The sequence below is a fragment of the Natator depressus genome, chromosome 15 (genome assembly GCF_965152275.1).
Source record: "Natator depressus isolate rNatDep1 chromosome 15, rNatDep2.hap1, whole genome shotgun sequence".
NCBI classification, from domain to species: domain Eukaryota; kingdom Metazoa; phylum Chordata; order Testudines; family Cheloniidae; genus Natator; species Natator depressus.
The window spans coordinates 15,437,582-15,457,274 of record NC_134248.1 but is presented as its reverse complement, the minus strand read 5'-3'; the positions used below and the strand labels follow the sequence as shown (position 1 = coordinate 15,457,274).

Genomic DNA, 19,693 nt, shown 5'->3' with positions numbered 1-19,693 from the left:
CTGAAATTTCATTTTAAAATAATCCAGTGGGCTAGAGTTGAACATTTCGAGGTAAAGGCCTCTTGCTGAAACAGCACATCTGCTGTTCTCTTATCTCTGAGATCATAAGATTAGCTGGTGTTGGGGTGCTTCTGACAGACATGAAGTTTTTTAATTAGTTATTTTTGTGTCTTAAAACAATACAGTAATCCACATATACCAAAGTAGTGTGCAAGTTGCTAATCAGTAAGATTGATGGTGATGAGATTCTGCCTGGCAGCATAAAGCTAACCAAGAAATGTTTTGTATTGATCCAAGTGAGGGAAATCAATATTGCATTGTGATTGAAATCATCACTTATGCTGTGATGGGCTACAGAAACAGAGCGTGCAATAAGATTGGAATCCAAAATTTCCTGTGTGCATCTGAGATCGCTTGTCAAGATCTCTGTAAAACTTTACGTGGGTTCCAGAATGGCAAAGATGTTGTTTGACATATAACTTACTGAACTGAAGAAAAGCAGTAAAAAATATTTCTGGAGATAAGCTGACTTTTCTGTTGATTTTAAATGCCTTAAATGAGCAGAGATGCAATACTGTTCTCTTTACAGCTTAAGGGCATTCCTGTTGCTTATTCTGTCACTATTTTCCTCCCTGTCTTTTTCATTCAGATACAGCATGTTCCACTTTGTGGAGACACACTTAATCAGATGGTCACTTTTATTGGGATATGTGCCAGGGAGCTGAATTAGTCTAGGGATACTGTATTTTCAATAAATGCTGCTTAACTGGAACATTAATTCTACTTAGTGGAGATGCATTTGGCTACTGCACAGGATTTGCTAGTGTTTACCCAGGTGTTAAATTCTTAGCTTTGGTCTTACAATGTAAAAAATTGCTAAACAAAGATAATATGAAGAAATAAAGATGAAATGCAGTGGATTTCGGTATTATTCTTCTATTTTTATTTAGTATAGGGTTTTTTTCTTGTGGTTGCTTCTTTAGTCAAGACAATAGACCAACAACCAGGATGTCTCATTTAAAATGGATTCTATTGTATTGGTAATTATATCAATGCATGCATAATTACTAGATTGTGGAATAGACTCCCAAGGAAAGTAGCAGAAGCCTCATCCCTGGAAATGTTTCAAATTAAATTGGAAAAAGAACTAGAAAAGCAGCAATGGATTGAGCCTGGGACTGAAAGCCAGGAGACCCTGAGTGCTTGGTTCTGACATTGACTTGCTGCATGACTTTGGCAAAGTCACTTGGATCCAGATTTTTAAACAGTGATGTACTTTTTATCACTTCAATTTGCAGATGCGCATAAATGTGTGTGTAATTTTGAGCCTCAAATCATTTACAGGCACAGTTTAGGTCACTTATATACTTTGGGATGCAGCCGTCCAAATAATCTAAACTACGAGGTCAAAAAGGGGGTCCTGTTTGAGAACGGGCTGAAAATCAGGCCTTTAGTTTCTGGATCTTCATCTTTAAAAAGGGATAAAAGTACCTGCCTCCCCCCTTACAGGTGTATGATGTTCAAGTATTTCTTACTGGGGATAGGGAAATGTAAAGCACTTATATGCAAATTGCCATTAGTGCAAAGCCCAAACCAAAGGGGCAGACTAGTTATCTACAGTAAAATTCCTTCCATCTCTAATTGCTCTGTTTCTGGGCAATTTCTCATATAAGCAAAGAATATGGAATGTGATTTAGTAGAAAAACACACAGCATTGGTCATTTAATAGTCATTCCTAGCTGTAGCCATTTTTGCAGGTTCATACTTTTTTTCAGTTTAGTTTTCTATTGTTTGGGAGGTTTGGAGATAACATAGAATAAAAGAGGGAGAGACTAATTTCATATCTCTCTCTTTCACCATGTAAATGGATTTTAGGCTCTTGCTGGAGCCTAGCAGCTCTGCTTAATGATGACATCTTGACTATCTGAAGAGGAGCCACTATTCTGCACACACTGATCTTTAGCTCTTTTGGTACCATCTGACCCATCAAATATGCCTGAGTGCTTGGCTCTGATACTGACTTGTGGTGTGACCGTGACCAAGTCACTTGGGTCCAGATTTTTAAACAGTGATGTACCTTTTGTCACTTCAGTTTGCAGATGCACATAAATGTGTGTATAATTTTGAGCTTCAAATTATTTGTAATTTAGCTCTTTTTCTTTTAAATCTTCTATCCACTAGAGATGGACCATTTCGAATATCAGATGCTCAGACACTTCTCATCCATTTCCAGTAGAAAAGAAGAGATTTGTTTTAAAATTTCTTTGACCTTGTTGCATGATCATGCTCTCCAATTCCTCTGGAATCTAATTTTTATTCTAGCTGATTTCAGTAACCATGATACCCATTTTCTGTGTCTCAGCTTCATCACTTTGCGCTCTCTGGTAAATATCTTGTTGATGTCAGAGTATCCTGCCTAGCTTGTAATATTGTTGCAATGGCTAAATAAAATGCTGCCCAAGGGGGCTATAAATGACTTATTTCTCATTTCTATACCTGTGTTGTTGTTAACCGATAAAACATCTTAGGGTAAAAGCAACTACAGCTTGCCGTTTTTAAGCTTTAAACAAAATAAAATCCTGTCAGCCCTCAGGTATAAAAGCAATTAGAGGAAACATTTGCTAGTAGGCTGTGTTGATTTCAGAAGTGGAATGTTCCCTCCAGAGTGCTATGTTGGCAGATAAATCAACCCGCCCTTCTTCGTGATGAGGGAATCTCGTAACTTTCCATAGTTCTTTGATTAACTGTATTTCCCAAATGGTTTCTTCCTCCTTTTGAAGTAAGTTGGATGCTAATGTGTAAAATGCTTTGAACTTTGTGAATATAGTATCCATGATTGGGGTTGGAGGAGGAGAATGATCTTCTCAACAAGTATTATTGGCAAACTGTTCATTTAGCTGCTGTAACTTGTTCTGTGCGTCACAATAGGGTTGCTGTTGCATGTTGTTTGTGCTGTTTTGTTTTGCTCCTCCTAAATCTGGGACTGACAGGAATAGTGGAGGGGCTCTTCCCATCTCTGGGGGCCATAGCTGTCCCCCATATGGGCTGATCTCCCATTACTTCAAAGGGATTGTCCTTCTCTCCCTTTTTTAAAGGGAGGTATTTAATTCTACGCTGGGGCAGAGAGATGCACTCAGGCCAATCCTTTTTTCCTCATGTACGCATCCTGGTGGGATGGTCTATTTGAGCTCTGGATGTCTGTTTCGGGTCTCCTGGTATGCTTTGGTTTTCAGTGGTCACCTGTTGGAATTGTGAAAGAACTTTCCCATCCTGCAGATATGCATGTTCAGTCAGGATTTTTCGCGTTCCCCAGAGCACCTGACAAGCTTCTGTTGGGTTGATCACTGTTTATATTTGTGTATGTTCTGTGCTTCAGTTTTGTGGGGCAGGTGTGCTAAGGTAGAAGAGGTCACTCAGTGATCCCCAGTCCGGAGAACAGGGCTGAGACCTGCAATAGTGAGCATGACAAAACTGTTCCCCTTCAATGTTGTGTTCTGCTGGAGGCATCCCTTGCTTGGGTCGTGAGTCCTCTGATGAGGACACATTGATTTGGAGTTACTGGCTATCACCAGAGCCTTATGGCTTCAATTGGAAGTGAATGCTAAGGTAGCTTCCCCTTCTAAGGTGGAGTCTGTATGGCCAGTGATTGGACTGCAGTATCGCCAGGAAACTGCCTGAAGAGCTGTTATGCTCTAAATCTTTTCACTTACTGATGCTTGCTCAAATAGTTGAAGAAAGTTGTGGCTGACATTTAAACCATACCAAATGTGTGCTGTGTCTGATTTGCTGTCTCTGTCAGTATCAGTAACATTTTACAGAGCACACAGCACAGTGGAGTAGTATCTTAGAGCTACTCAAGCGCCTAATGATCACATGACTTGTGCATTTGTTTCTTTAACACAGCAAATAAAAGTTAGAACAGAAGGAAACACTGACTGTAGTAGGAACAAATTCTCTGCTTCTGGAGAGCTAGTGAGTAAAACTGACAAATTAGGTTAGCGAATTAGATGCCCTGTTTACCTTAGATTGTGTTTATCTAAACTAATCAATCGCTGTTGTACTCTCGAGTGACAGACAAAACTGGGCTATGAATTGTTCTACAGATGCCTGCTGTAAACTGTGCTTGCTACTTAGTCATTTTAGATCATATTCCTTAATGGTAGCACTTTGAAGAAATGTTTTTGAAAAGTGAAATTTAGCTGTCAACTGAAATTCTGATTTATTTAAAAAAAAATGCTTTTAGCAAGTACTAAATAGCAATTTAAAATAACAGGTTTTTTGTGTGATGAGAGAATGTTAGTTCTTCTGCTGTTGTTTTTAAAGAGCTACTGTAGCTGTAAGTAGCCAAATTAGGTAACTGCTTTATACAGTTTCGTTACCTAAGATGCTTTTTGTGTGTTTGAATCTCCATGTATCACTGTGAGCCTGGTGAAATGCTCTACTTCAGGATGCCCTGTCTGATGTTTTTCCCTTGCATATGTCATCTCACCTCATTGGAACGTCACTGTTCTCATCATTTTAGTCAGTATGTTGACCTCAAGGCATCTGCCCACTGCGTGATTGGATTGATAAGATTTTGGTGAGATCACTGTGTAATTTACCTGAACCGGAAGCCCTGCCTCATTCCTATTTAAAAAACAAAACATGGAGCTGTCATCTTCTCTCTCGCCATAGCCAATCTGTTTATCACAGCACTGAATAGGATGAGAAGGCTTGCAGGCTGTGGTGAATTGATGTATTTAAAAACCCACCTGTCCCGTAGGACATCCCATGGTAAGTTCCACTGAGTAACGCTGAGTTCCTGTCAGAGACAGTACTCCCTGCAGCAGAGAGAGAGCATTAAGATTCAAGGGCTACGCAGAGGAGCAGCTACAGTAAACATGTCTGATCTTCAGAGAGTGGTGGGGACAGTGGGAGGGAGAGCCCAGTTTAGACATTCCCAGTCACCCCATTATATTTCCTGTAAAGAAGTGATGCAGGAGAATAACCTTGGCGAAATACTACACGGGCAGAAATGCCTTAACTAAATAAAACCTCCAAAAGCAAAACAAAATCTGCCTTGTATTTAAAAAAAAAAAAAAAAACCTATGAAAAATTGGAAGCTTAGTTTGAAGTCTGAAAAATTTATTTCACCAGTTCATGCTTCTTAGTAGAGGGATTCTGGCATTAGCATGATAAGATGAAAGCTGCAATGTAAAGAATAGAATTTAATTCACAGAACCAACTTCTCATTATTTCAAATTATTACTGCCTGGACACAAATCATTAATGAGCATGTTTTGTGGCTGTGCAGTTCAATGCAGCCGCTACAGTACAGCCACAGCTTTAGGAAGACAAAAACAAATAACTGGAGTGGCGGAATTAGCCGTAAAAGAAATTTTACAGTTGTGTGAATGACGGCTCGTGACTGCTTAGTGTGGAATTTCTTTTTAAGATGCATGCAGATCGTGAAGGGATGGAACGTTTTAAAATTATTCGCTCTTCACATAGTAAAGCCTTTTTGCTTGCAGTCATAGCAACAACTTAGAAGCCCCAGTTCTTTTCCCTTCTGCTGTATCTTGGCAACAGGGGCACAGCATATTTCTAATCTATTTCTAATTGGCTACTTAACTGTCCAATAAGAATGACTTTTAAAAAGATAGCAACCCCATTTTTGCTGATGAGAAAGGAAAGCTGCAAACTGAGAAAGTAACTTGGCTTGGTTAGTCTTATCCCTCAAGTCTCTGGGTCCAATAAGACAGATGGGTTTTGCCTGGTTTACATCTATGCTTTTGCCAATGAGAAAAGTAAAATATGATCAGTCAGTATTTATAAGGTATTATGTTATTCAACTTGCTCTTTTAGTAGGACTTCAGATTTTTAAAAATGTGTTTTTCCTTTTTTTCTAGTATTTTCCCCTTGCTTGTAATATCACTGCCCATCTTTTGTCAGTGTTACATTTTTCCATGCTCTTTCTTAGGAACAACCAGTTTTTCTCATGCTGAAATCCCGCCCGGCGCTGTAGGTGGGTGGTGCAGTGACAGCAGTCAGTATGTGCCACTGCAGCATCTAGTTTGCAGACACTTAGGTAAGCTGAGACTAAACATCTTTTGAAAGAAATGAAATCTCCATTTCCACATCAGATGCACCTGTTCCCTGCCAGCTAGCAAGGGAAGCAATCAGATCAGTTTCTACGGCAGTCAGCCTTCAAATCCTTTGGGATGGGAATCTTGATAAGAGATCAGTGCTTGTTTTGGGAGGGAATTTTCAACCCACTGGCAAATGCAGGCATCTCACAAAATATACAGAGAGAGAGGTTATTCTCTAGGGATGAGACTCCTTTTACTGTAAGCAGGGAAGTTGCTAAAGGTGCTGGTCAGAGTTTGGAAAAGAAGAGTATACCCTTCCCAAGGGTCAGGGAGAGCATGCAGATGGGCCACATGTTGACTCATTTTTGTGGTCCAAACACAATCTGAGTTGTTAGCGCTAGGAAATCCGGAGCAGGGGCGGGAAGAGCAGGGGCTTGGGGGAAGGGGTCGAATGGGGGCAGGGTGGGGGATGGGGCTGGCTGCTGGAGCCAGAGCTGCATACGCAGAATGCAGCTGCCTAGGGCACTACGAAATGTGGTGCCCCAAATTACGTGGCGTTCTACGCAGCTGCATATTCTGTGTATGCCTAAGGACGGCCCTGGCTGGAGCTGTTGTTGCTGTTTAAAGTCTGATCCCATTTCATCACAGGTGGGGCTTGCGATTCAGCTGGAATCAGCAGAGGTGGCAATGTCTTTTGGTCCCTCTCTCTGGCCTGGTCTGGTTAGGAAAGGATCAGGATGATGAAGGCCTTGTGTGGCAGCCTGATGGTAAAGCTTGCTCCACTAGCCAATTTGCCCCCGTCCCCAAAGACACTTTAAGGGTACCAAGACGGAGTGATGGGGGGAATAGATCATCCGCTCATTATTTTTGCCCACCAGTTAAGCCTAGTGTCTGACATGTCAATTTGGGTACACTGAGTTCTGGTTCTATATTTTTCTTATTTACCAAACATGATCTTAACACAGTCCTTGAGTTATATCAGTAAGACTTTTTGTTTGGACTAATTCAGGCTTTCCATCTCCCTTTTGTATCTTTTCCCATCAGTGTTTGTTGTTATAAAACAGTTATTAGTGACACTTTATGAACTTTCACTCACTTCTTACAATTAAATTCACAACTCGGGTACGTTTGTGGCCCAATTATCACCACAGGCTTCAAGCTGTGATTATCAGTAGTTTTTGAAGAAACAAGTTAAGCATTAGGGTCCGCCACATGATTGAAACTAGTGTCTGCTAATGAAAACCTTTTATTAGTTCCTGTACAAAAAAGCCCACCATAAATGGTAACAGTAGTGTTGCTAAGATACTGTTTACCTGCGGAAGTGTATGTCTGTTGTATGATGCATGAGGTGCCATGGGAACCAGTTTGGTAGCAATTATTTAAAGAAAACCCTGCAGTAAATGGTTCTTATATAGCTGCACACACACACCTAGTTTCTGAGAACAGATATAATAACTGGAAACCCATTCAGAGAGATGGGTCATCACAGGTCCTGCTGTGAATAAAAAATTCATTAGCAGAAGTAGTATTTTTCATCTATATTTTACAGAGCATGTTTTTCAAAGTAAATACCTAATTTATGTAGCAAGTGTCTTTTCAACATTCTGTGCATTGATTATTGGTTTAAAACAGTTTGGCACTAAATTCCATATTCCCTGCGGGGCTTCAACTTTCAGCTAATTTCATTTTCTTAAAAATTTAATTACAGGTTGCCTTATTCCCCCCAAGAGAACTAATTAACTGTCTCTCTCCAAAGAGTTTTTTGGTTCTCATGAGGGAGTACTGCCTTAGGCTAAAAGCTGCCAATTCAATTTCTGATTCAGAAAGGATTTTTTTCTTTTTAAAAGTGCAAAAACCTCTGTGCTTGTTTTGTCCTTACAGGCATTTTTCATGATCCATAGCTTCTCCATTCTTGATTCTAATATAGCACTCTCTAGTATGGTATTTTCTGTTACACACAAATGATTCTTCCTTGGTCAAATTTTACAAGCATATTTTTTTAAAGTGTGTATATAACTTCAAAAAAGGCTTTAGATGTACTATAAACACTGAAACATATATATAGACCTTCCTGTTTGAAATTATTGGTTATGTATGACATAAGCTGCCCTCAGGATGTTGCGCAAATATATGATAAAGTATCATTCTGTCATAAAACAGATATTTTAATCTAATAATAAGCTACACTGCAAGGCTGAGATCAGAGGTAGCATTAGATTGAATTAAGACTAGCTAGTTTGTCTTCCACTGTAGCTGGCTGCTTCATTTTCTATATGTTGGGTAGACTTAAGAGGAAATATAGTACAGCCTTGATTATCCAGATGTCATGAAGGACAAAGAATGCGTGGCTAATCACGGGAAATTTCAGTGTAATTCATAGACAATGTGGGACGTGACCCTGTTTCCAGGTAACAGGGAGTTTTAGCCTATTGAGATTTAGATAACTGAGGCTGTACTGTAGCACAGTTTCTCTTTGGGAAAGGGATCAGAGAGATCATTCAACCTTTACACCATATATATATATATATATATATATATATATATATATATATAGTTTATTTTATTTGTAGAATGTGCGAGCGTGCCTTATTTTTGTAATAATGTTTTATAAGTTTTATGTTCATGACTGAGGGCAGGTCTACGCTATAGCCTAAGTCGGTATAACTTACTTTGCTCAAGGGTGTGAAAAAGCCCTCCCTCCCACCAACATAGCTTCCGCTTCTCACCGAGGTGGAGTAATTATGCTGATGGGAGAATGTTTTCCCATAGCATAGTGCATCTTCACCAGAGACGCTACAAAGACGCAGCTGCACCAATGTAGCACGGTAGTGTAGACTTGCCCTGAGTCTTGCCTCTGTCACTGCTGGAGTTCTCAGAGCAACATTACAGATGAGCCATACTGGTGTCATGTCAATGCTAAATGCATCAGTTTTATTCAGAAAGAGGTTCCAACTCTTGAAAGCTTATCTCTGCTAATTTACAGAGTCTTGTGCTCATGCTGGGGGCTTATTATCACATGCAGAGCGCAATAAGAATATTTCTAAAGCCTATTACAGCTCAGCTTGTTTAAGACATGCTTCTATGAAATAGGATTCATATTATTTCCATAATTTACAACTGAGGGGGGAAAGCATGTCCAAACTAAGAGAGGCTGTTTCTCTACTTATCATGGATTCCATCCTGGCACTGCAGAAAAGAGAAACTATTGATAAAGGAAAGACAAGTATTTGGAGTATCAGAGGTCATCTGTACTGTAGTCTTTTACTAAGTGGTGTTTGAATGCCATGATTGAGGATAAATATCTTTCATTCACAATGTAAAAGCAAAGGAGAAATATGCAATGTATTTAACATAACTGGCTAAGATTTACTTTTAGATTGTGAAAATAAGTCATCAATTTCTTTGAACAAACTAATATAAAATATCGTGACTTTTGTGGTGCCAGTCCAGTTCTTAGTAGTCAGGTGCACAACACAACACTATCCTAAGTGGCATGATTGTATTCCCTTTTGTAATTGTTCAGCAAAGATGTCAAGGCCTGAATGAGCCTGAAGAATGAACCACTCTTTCAAATCTGGAAGTAGTCCCATCAGAAAAAGGATTGAGGCATGTTGCTGGAACTGGTTAGGGATAAATAGATGAATTTGGTCTCCAGCATTGTCCTCTTTATTGTCATTGACTTCACTGGGAAATATTCTAAAAATAAAACAATACATAATGAAAATAATGTTCAGCATCCTTCCATGCCACTTGGGAGAACTACGTTTGACATATTGCTGTAGAATGTCTCTCTCTGATATACAATATGCTCTTCTATAGGATTTTTTTTTGTTGTAAACTAGAAGGAACTCTTAATCAGAGTCCTGACTAATTAGTTCTTTATAACAGGCACAGACAAAATGCAATTATTTTTAACAATGTAATCATTGATTTTACTGTCTAAAGATATTGCTTCATTAAATACCTAATCTTTTTCAGACACCCAGAGCGTGTGAAAACTTCATCAAGCTATGCAAGAAGAACTATTATGATGGAACTATTTTTCACAGATCAATTCGTAATTTTGTGGTGAGTGTTGAACAAATGCTACATAATGCACGATAGGTTTTGTCACCCTCATTCCCCCGAAATAGGAGTTGAATATATTAATGTGTTAATTTAAAATTCTAGTTACTTCCTTGGAGCAGGTAGGTGTACACTAGAGATGGTCATGAAAAATGTATTTTGGAAACAAGGATTATCCTCACATAGTGAGGGCAAGATGTATAAATTTGATCACCTAGCAGCTGTCACTGAAGAGTACTGTCACTCAGAGCCTGATTCAAAGCCCGTTGAAATCCCTCATTGGCCAGACTCCCATTGTCTTCAACGAGCTTTGGATCTGACCATTAGTGGCACTGAGCTCAAAACCCTGATCTGGGTGAGTAATATCTCAGCCCATTTAAATCCCATTCAGCTGACACTTGGTTTACAAGATACATATCTTTACATCCAGAGTATCTGAACTTCATTTAGTGAGGTTCACAGCCCTAGCTGAAACAATCAGGGAGTCAGTTTCTGAGGGACTTCTGAGACTGATCTCTGTGGTTTCGTATGCAGGGGTTAGAGAAAACCAGCAAACCAGTTTGTTTGAGTGTTAATTGAACTCGAACCTCCAGGGGGAACCTGCCCCAAGGTGTGCCCTCTCTCCATACAAGTCATTGAAATCCACCTCCTTTCTTACCTCTTTGGTTGAGGACAGCTGTTGGAGAGGAAGTAAGGTATGCTGGCTTGGGAAGAGAGGGTTTCCCAACCAAAGACTCAGTCCTACAAGGTGCTGAGCACTCTGCTCCGATCCATCAAATCACTGAAGTACATGCTTACAGTTAACCATATGAGTAGTCCCATTGACTTCTGTGTAACTTCTCTCATGATTAAAGTTAAGCACGTGCTTAAGTACCTTGGATTGGGGCCCAGAGTGCTCAGCAGTGTATAGGATCAAACCCAAGTGAATAACCTCAGCCTGTTTTTGTGAACTTCTATGAGCATGGGTCAAGTTTCATGAAGGTATCAAACCATAATCCCACAGCAAAGGTTTTCAGAACCTGTTTATTTAAGAGACTCGTTTAGTGACCCATTCTGATATTCTGAAAAAAACATGTTTTACAATGTGAGATTTAATTTTGAAAATTAAAACAAAACTTTCGATTTGGTTACTAGCCATGCCAAGTAAATAGTTCACCTGCTGCATTTTTAGTTTTGAATGAATAATTGTTTCAAATGTTACCCTTGTGGCACCTCATTACCATGCCAGCTCCTTGAAATGCATAGAAAGATGCTAGCATTGATTTGCATAGGTCTTAAAATCAAACGATTTATAATGATGCTACGCCCACTCAAACAGCTTAGGGCAGTTTCTTTCAACCTTTCCAGACTACTGGGCCCCTTGCAGGAGTCTAATTTGTCTTGCATAGCCCCAAGTTTCATCTCACTTAAAAACTACTTACTTACAGCTCACTATTACTGAAAAAATGCTTATTTTCTCATTTTTACCATATATTTATAAATAAATAAATTGGAATATAAATATTGTACGTACATTTCCGTATATAATATATAGAGCAGTATAAAGAAGTCGTTGTCTGTGTGAAATTTTATTTTGTACTGACTTCACTAGTGCTTTTTATTTAGCCTGTTGTGAAACTAGGTAAATATCTAGATGAGTTGATGTGCCCCCTGGAAGACCACTGCGCATCCCCAGGGATATGCATACCCTTTGTTGAGAACCACTGGCTTACGGCACTGCAGACGTTCCCTTAAATGGAACAAAATACTGTAACTAGTTTTGCAACACAGGGCTTGTCTACACTACCTGCCGGATCGGCAGTCAGCGATCGATCCAGTGGGGGTCGATTTATCGCGTCTAGTATAGTATAGATGCAATAAATCAACCGCTGAACGCTCTCCCATTGATTCCAGTACTCCACCAGACTGAGGAGCGCAAGCGGAGTCGACGGGAGAGCGTCGGCTGTTGACTTACCGCAGTGAAGACACCACGGTAAGTAGATCTAAGTATGTTGACTTCAGCTACGCTATTCACGTAGCTGAAGTTGCGTATCTTAGATCGACCCCGTGCGGTAGTTGTAGACAAGCCCTTACTTTCCAAAGCCCACTGAAGTCAATGAGAGTCTTTCCAGTGACTTCAGTGACCTTTAGATTGGGTCCTGTGGTCCTAAAAAAAGAAAGTGACTTCTCCATTTGGCAGCACTGTGTTCCTAGGTTTACGTTTGATATAAAAATTAAAATGGTGCTTTTTTGTGCTTTCGCTATGATTTTAGCTAACTTGCACGCTCCCTCTGCTGACTTTGGAGCAATAAAATCCAAAATATTGTTTTTGTATAGGTCCTACATAAACAATGGATATCTTGGTGGGTTGGCTTCATTTTGGGATTTTTTCTTACAACTCATAAAACGAATATAGTGCCAGAAAGATGGAAGCAAGTGTGGAAAGCTTTTTTCTTGCTGGAGCTTTGATTGCAAAACTAAACACTTTTCAAACTTTAAATGCAGCGCATCATCGACTGGGTAACTTAGGTCACAGCAGGTGATGGAAAAGATATTTTTCCATTAACCTGTACAAGACACAGTTCATTTATTTTTCCTTGTTTGTCCACAGGAGTCCTATTATTATTATAAACCTATCACTCTGCTAGATGATTTTCCAGGAGCATATGACAACCAACTGATAAAAGGAGCCCCAACTAGTTTAAGAGTTTTCTGTTTACTAGCTTGCCAACACAACACCATTTAGTAGTAAGAAAGGTTGAGCAGAATTTCTCTTTTGTGAAAATATTTTATTTCTCGTCTCTAATAAATATTAGACATATTTTACTGTAGTATACTTTAGGATATAGTTTTGTTTTGTTTTTCATTCTGCAGATCCAAGGAGGTGATCCTACTGGAACAGGAACAGGTAAGTGTGTGTAAATATAAAGTGCTGCATAAAGCCATGTGCTACTGGCTGGTTTGTATTGAGAGAATTTCCATGAGTCCTGTTCACAGTGCAGTGTGCTGGGATTGTGTTATAAGAAGGAAAAAATATTATGGACTAAAGGAAGGTTCTCTCTTTATTCCATATTAATGAAATGTTAGAGACCTGTTGAGGCCTAGTTAGTGGCCAAATACTATTCAATCCCCCAGAATTAATCCCCTTGTTAGGCGCAGGCCTCTTCCCTTTTTGTTTCTAACTTCTAGGGATTACTTTGTTACTACTTTTTCCTGGCTGTTCTTCTTTCCTAGCCTTTGTGATCTAGATACAATGGTGAAAGCCGCTGTAGAGATGCAAAAAGATTAGAATAGACATATATGAGAGTTGTTCCTACTACTGCAGTGAAGGCTCCTCAGGGCATTGACCATCCTGTTCTATATAAGGTACATTATGAGCTTACCTGCTGCTGTAAATTGGCTCGCCACACACCTGTACAAGTCAGTTTTGCCTGCGCACTACCAAATGTCAGCCAGCCTCCACAGCTGCTTGTCAGGCAGGCCCCAGGATTCTGTTCTACTGCTAAGTTACATGGGTGCTACTTACACACACACACAATTCCTGTGCTCACACAATCTATTCATCCAAAGGGATGTCTATGTAATTGTTAAATATTGTAGTATGTATTATTTACTTATCAATTCAGATATATTTGGACTGGCCAAGACTCTACCCCTAATGAGCATAAAGGGCTAAAATTAATGAGGGATTATACAACTGCCGGATCAGAGTGGTTAGGGATTCTGTGTCTTGAGTGCTGAAGCCCATTGAAAAGATCTGTTACTTACTATACGTTTTGTTACTCTTGGACTGTCTAGTGAAATATGGTCTGATGCCATTAGAAGATGACTATTGATTTGAAGGTATCTAAAGGCATAATTAGGAACATCTTAAAAAAGAGACATGAAAGAAGTGCTAGGGGACTAGAGGTACTTGAATGGGTTAGTGGTGTACCCCAGTAGCCTTTCACTGCTATAGGCAGGAGTTCAAATCTTGTTGTGGAATGAAAATGAACTTGGTGGTGTCATTCTAAGCTCCATTTGTGCAAATCATAAAACTACCATGAAATACAGCACAATTAACAATCTGTAGAAAAGAGGGCCAAAGCTGGCAAAGCAGTTATGTTGAAGGTTTAGGGAGGAGTTGCAATTTTGAGTGAAAGTTAAAAATTTAATGCAAATAAAGCTGGGGGGGAAATCGTAATGTGTATCCTTTCATTTTAGAAGAGAGCTTGATAGAAGGATGGAATCCCAAACAGAAAGAACAGTCTCTGATTTTTTTCATCTTGTTTTCTTCTATTTACTTCATTTTAACTGGATCTGAATCTACTATAGACCTGGGGATCCTGCCTGAGTTTATGAAGCCTGTAACAGCTCTCGTAAAACTGTCAGTTTATACCCAAATGTCTCTGACGGTGCCAGCAGCTCTTCAAACAGTTGCTGCAGTTCAGGAGAATCCAGACATTGCAGAAATCAACTTTTCAAATAAAGAAGCAACAAGACTCACTTTCATCAGGCCTGAGTTTTTTAAAGACCTTAACTTGGTTCCAGTCCGAAATAAAACATATTTGAAACACTTGATGTGACAAGATGTTAGAAGTGCTAGGCTCCTACAGGACTCTTAAGCCTGTTTTGTTTGTGTATATTCATTAATATTACACAATTTAATCAACTGTGGGGAAAATCTTCAAGATTTGTTCTTGATTACCTAGAAACTTCTGCACAGCTGAGTGGTATAACTGCAGCAAGTTTTAGTTTCACAAAGCAATTTTTTGTCTGCTTAATTCAGTCAGTATTTTGCTATTGTCATCTAATTGATACATTTGATCTTTTTATACTTCATTAAGCACTAATCATCTTTGATCATACTTACTATTTTTGATGTACATAGGATGAGCAAATAGTTACAACTATTATATTTGTGTTTCTGACAGTGCATATGCATGCAGCCTTTCAAAAAAACAAGATTGAGATCATCTTGCTGAATCTTTTGTCTTTGTTTCTGAGATGAGTATATTGAGTGATGCAAAAACAAAGACATTTATTTAAAAAAAAAAAAAAGGTTGGGGTGGGGGGAACCTCTCTAGGCTTCTTCCCTGTCTGTAATTATTTCGGCACATCATAAAGCAAATGAACAAGAAGTATAAAATAACTGTTTTGATACTCTGAGAGCAGCAAGTTTAAATGCTATAATCAAAATATTCTAAACTCGCTCTCATTTGCAGTTGATTAAACCTCAGGGGTTTTTTTTTCTGTTGCTTTCAAATGTGGAGCCATTGTATGCGGAGGGCCTGGGTTGTTGAACACAGCTGCAGTCCTGAGCTTCCCTTGTTTTGTTAACTGCAGTGTTGTTGCTTAAAAATATCAGATTTAACATGAAATACAGCTCTATTCTGCTCACAAAGTGGCTTAATTCTGTTCTCTGAATAGCTCTGAAAAAGGCCTGGATTATGTTTCAAACCAACGCCTCATTTAAAGGTTCAGAATAAATAACGTTATGATTTCAGAGTCCTGGTATAAGTCATATACCACAGAATGACTAAAGAAGTATTTGTTAGAAAGTTAAGTGTGAAGTTGAACTTTAGGGTCTATGGGCAGGACCTGTTGGTATCAACATAGAAGGGCTACAATCCTGACATGGCACAGTCTCCTGTAGCCCTGTTGTACTACTGCACTCTGTTTTTTCTGTAAGAATCATGGATCGCTCTTGTTTCAAAGAGAAGTACTGTTTGAATAGTGCTAAAACACTAGAATTTAAGTAGAAAAAAAAGAGATGATCAAAACTGCTAGGACAGCAGAACTATTTTGAGGAAGTTCTATGGTCTGTCTTGTACTGGACGTCAGACTCTTAGACAAATGATTACAATGGTCCTTTCTGGCCTTGGAATCTCTTTTAAAAAACCTAGACAAGGTTTTAATCCATAAATCGGAGCTTTTATATATTTCATTTCAGGGCAGTGAAACTATAATATTTTACAAATAAAATTAATCTGTATCTTAGAACTTTTTATTAAATGAATTTATCAAAAATCCCCCGCTAAGGAAACCTGCTGGTTTTTGTCAATTATTCCTTTATCAGAAAGCAACCAGATGATGGGGAAAATCACAAAGGCTACAAATAGGAAAAACAAGTACATCCTCTTAGTTGGCACCATATCTTTTTTTTTTTTTTTTTTTGGGGGGGGGGGGGTTCTATTTGAGAAAACTATAAAGTGTTTCATGAGAATACTGTTGAAAGCTCAGGTATTTTATTTGTGAAGCACATGCCAAAAATGCATAAGCACATGGGGTAAAATTTTTTTAAAGGGTCCTAATTTCCAATTTTGAGAGAGACTTAGGCACTTCTGAAAATTTTACTCATGACTTGGTTGCTGTGGCCCTTGTCTTTTTTTCTGATATCTGTTTGGAGGCAACAGAAAACAATTTAACAAAGAATAGCACTGAATTTTAAGAAGTTTAAGTTTGCTGCAAAGATGCCACCAGGGAGGATGTTTGGAGAGACCTGTAGAAGGACAATGGATGGGGACATATGGGTAGAAGAATTGGCAGATGTGACATTCATGTGGTAGTGATCTTTTCATGGAAAAAAGTGGGAAGTTCCACGCACTTAAAGTTGGAGAACGATTGAAGGGGAGTGGAGGATGGTTGGAGCAGGGAGTTCATAGTGTCCAAGGGTCTGAGAATCACCAGTACTGTTTAAAATTGTTTTTCAGCATTTTGGACGGAGTCTATACTTCACTACAGAAGGAAGACATACTTGTAGTGTTCCTTACCTTACCCTGAGAATTATGGAAAGAAAGGAATTTTGGGTCTCAGCAGCAGATAGGTAGATGTCGAGATGACAGGTTGGAAAACCTCCAGTGCAGACATGGAGAGTTCAAACTCTGAACTAGAGATAATTGCAATGTTTTCTCTGTCCTGTGTTCAGAAGTGTTAGTGTCTGGGCCAATTGCCTTAGGGAGTTAAAACAAGGCTCAGCTTAAGTTCTGGGTATTTAACTCTGTGTATGTGTTAAGTGAAGGGTCTCTTAAGAGCCTCTGGCCTCCCTTCTCCACATTAGAAAAATGCTCAAGATTGGATAGTTAGAATCATAGAATATCAGAGTTGGAAGGGACCTCAGGAAGTCATCTAGTCCAATCCCCTGCTCAAAGCAGGACCAGTCCCCAGTGTTTGCCCCAGATCCCTAAATGGCCCCCTCAAGGATTGAACTCACAACTCTGGGTTTAGCAGGCCATTGCTCAAACCACTGAGCTATCCCTCCCCCACAAAAAATAAGGGCTCGTGGGGCATGAGTGTTTATGCCTATTACTCCTGATAATGCTAATTAGAGTGGTATGTGTAAATCCATGCTCATTGTAGCTTCAGGAATTCTATATGATAGACTAATTTCATTGTCCCAAGAGCTTGTTTGTTCAAGGTAGGTGTTCACGGGGGTTTCCTTGAGTCATTTGGTCAATTCTGAAACTTTCCCAACAGGCTATATATCTGCATTAGAGAAGTCTCAGAAAGTAGGAGTGGTTTGTTTCAATCCTTATTTAAGATCATACATTTTCTCTAAGTGAATTTTCAGACCTCTCTTAGGATTGGCCTCAACTTGTAAATCTCATGCCATGCTTTGTGGAGTATCTAACACAGTGGTGTCAACCTGGAGCTCGTGTTCAAAGGAAGTGTTCAGCCTATGGATGTTACTGTGGACTTTAAGAAAACAGAGTATATGATTTTAATGCCTTTAAATGTGAATTGCAAAGTTTGCACAATAAAAGGTCCCAACTTGAGTGGGAGCAACTGGACATGATTAACTGGGATTTCACAACAAGTTTTAAATTGTACTCCACTTTGCAGTTCTTCAGAAAATGCACTAGGCGTATGACTTTAGGAATACAATTGATCAGCACAGAAACCAAAGGAGACTGCTTCCTATAGGGATTTTAAAAAGGCAGAATTTAGTCAGTATGAGTAGCTGGTTAAATTTTTCAGTACTGCCGATATGAAAAATCAGTGGGAGTTAAGTGCCTAACTGCCAGCCTTTGAAAATGTACTCAAAACCCAAACCAACCAAAAGTGTTGCCAGTTATGCACTTCTCTGTGTGTGTGTGTTTGCATAAAGCAAAAGGAGACATTAATTTCTTCAAAACAGCATCCCACCTGCCTCCATTCTTCCCTTCCTGTCACTGTGACCTACAGGTTAATGAACTTGGTCTCTAATCAGAGTCAGACTAAGGGTATGTGTACCCTTTGAGCTGGGGGTGTAAGTCCCTGCTCAAGGAGACATATCCATAGCTGTGATCAAGCTAGCATGCCAAAGATAGTGTCGTGGCAAAGTAACAGGAGGCACTAGCCACCCGAAGTACTTACCTGTCTGAGACGGTAGGCGTGTGCTCGGGCAGACTAGCTCCTTCCACTGTTCACACTGCCAGGGCTGCACTCTGTTTTTAGAGCACTAGCTCAATAAGAGTTAGCTTGGGTTTGTCTCCTCAAGCTGGGATTTACACCCCAGCTTGAAGTGTGGACAGAATGCAAAGATCTTCCGCTGAGAATGTTGGGCCCCTAGTGTCTTTTAAACGTATGTACTGTTAGCTCACACACTCCAGCTGACCTCCGGCGCTAAATCAGGGCCCCAAAAATTTAGAATTCATTTGTGGAAATTCTTTGTTTCCTTCCCAAAACTTAGATTGGAGCATTTTAAGTCAGTCAACTTTAGCTTTACTTTGCCTCTGCTCTTTTGAGTTTGTCTGAAGATGGGTCTGCAAAGAACTTGAATTGTTTTCATCCTTTTGAAAGTCTCTGAACCATTGGTCAAATGAATCTCTGAAGTTTTTTTGATTGTGTTTAATATTGTCAGCACGTTTTCTTGAGCATTTGGTTGCAAGACACTTAAGTGGTAAAAATCAGAAATCTGTTTGTATAACACTGAGAGACTAGCCAAAGGAAAAATCAGTGAAATAAACAAGCTTATTAAAAGCATGTTTGGTATTTTGTGCCCTCTATTTTCAAAGAATTCATGAGAGAGAGAAACTTTATTTCAAAGGCACTTAAATTGAACATGATGGAAAATCCAATCCATAGAGAAGACCATAGAGGCATCACTGTCATAGGCACCCTCTCTAGTGTTGGTCAGAGGGAGAGAATTCTAAATGCCATGAAGACTGGAGGAAAATTTACATTGGTTGATAATCCTGTTTCATGGTAGAGGCAAGAAGGAAGGACTTTACATCTCTTGACTTTTGAACAGTTGGGCATGAGAGGTGGCCATTTTCGACTGGTCCACACCCGGCCCTCATCAATAAGAGTTCTACTCTTTGGGATGCAAACTCTGCTTTATATCTGCTGGATGAAAATTGAGGAGAGACTTGCAGCTTTGTCACTGTAAGAAGAGGAATGAGAAGTTCAGTGATTGCCTCTGATCTGTTATGGACAGGATGTTATACATTACTTTGGAACTTGATGACCAATTAATATTTGGGAAATGGACTGCAAAATATGCTGCACAGTAAACTTTATCTCTCCTTGTTAATGGGGATTACAATAACTCCAGTGCTTTTCCCTCCCCGCCACCAGAAATGGTGGATGATCACTAATTTACCAGACAGAAATGGAAAAAC

At 39.4% G+C, this 19,693-nt stretch overlaps 1 protein-coding gene across 2 annotated transcripts in view; it reads left to right on the top strand.

Moving 5' to 3' along the window:
• PPIL2 (peptidylprolyl isomerase like 2) overlaps positions 1 to 19,693 on the top strand; it is a 113,496-nt gene that overhangs the window by 62,734 nt on the left and 31,069 nt on the right. For both annotated transcript variants that reach the window (XM_074972878.1, XM_074972879.1), the window contains 2 exons: positions 10,047 to 10,136; positions 12,987 to 13,020. In XM_074972878.1, coding sequence (XP_074828979.1) covers positions 10,047 to 10,136; positions 12,987 to 13,020 — 124 coding nt within the window. The remainder of the gene's footprint in view (positions 1 to 10,046; positions 10,137 to 12,986; positions 13,021 to 19,693) is intronic.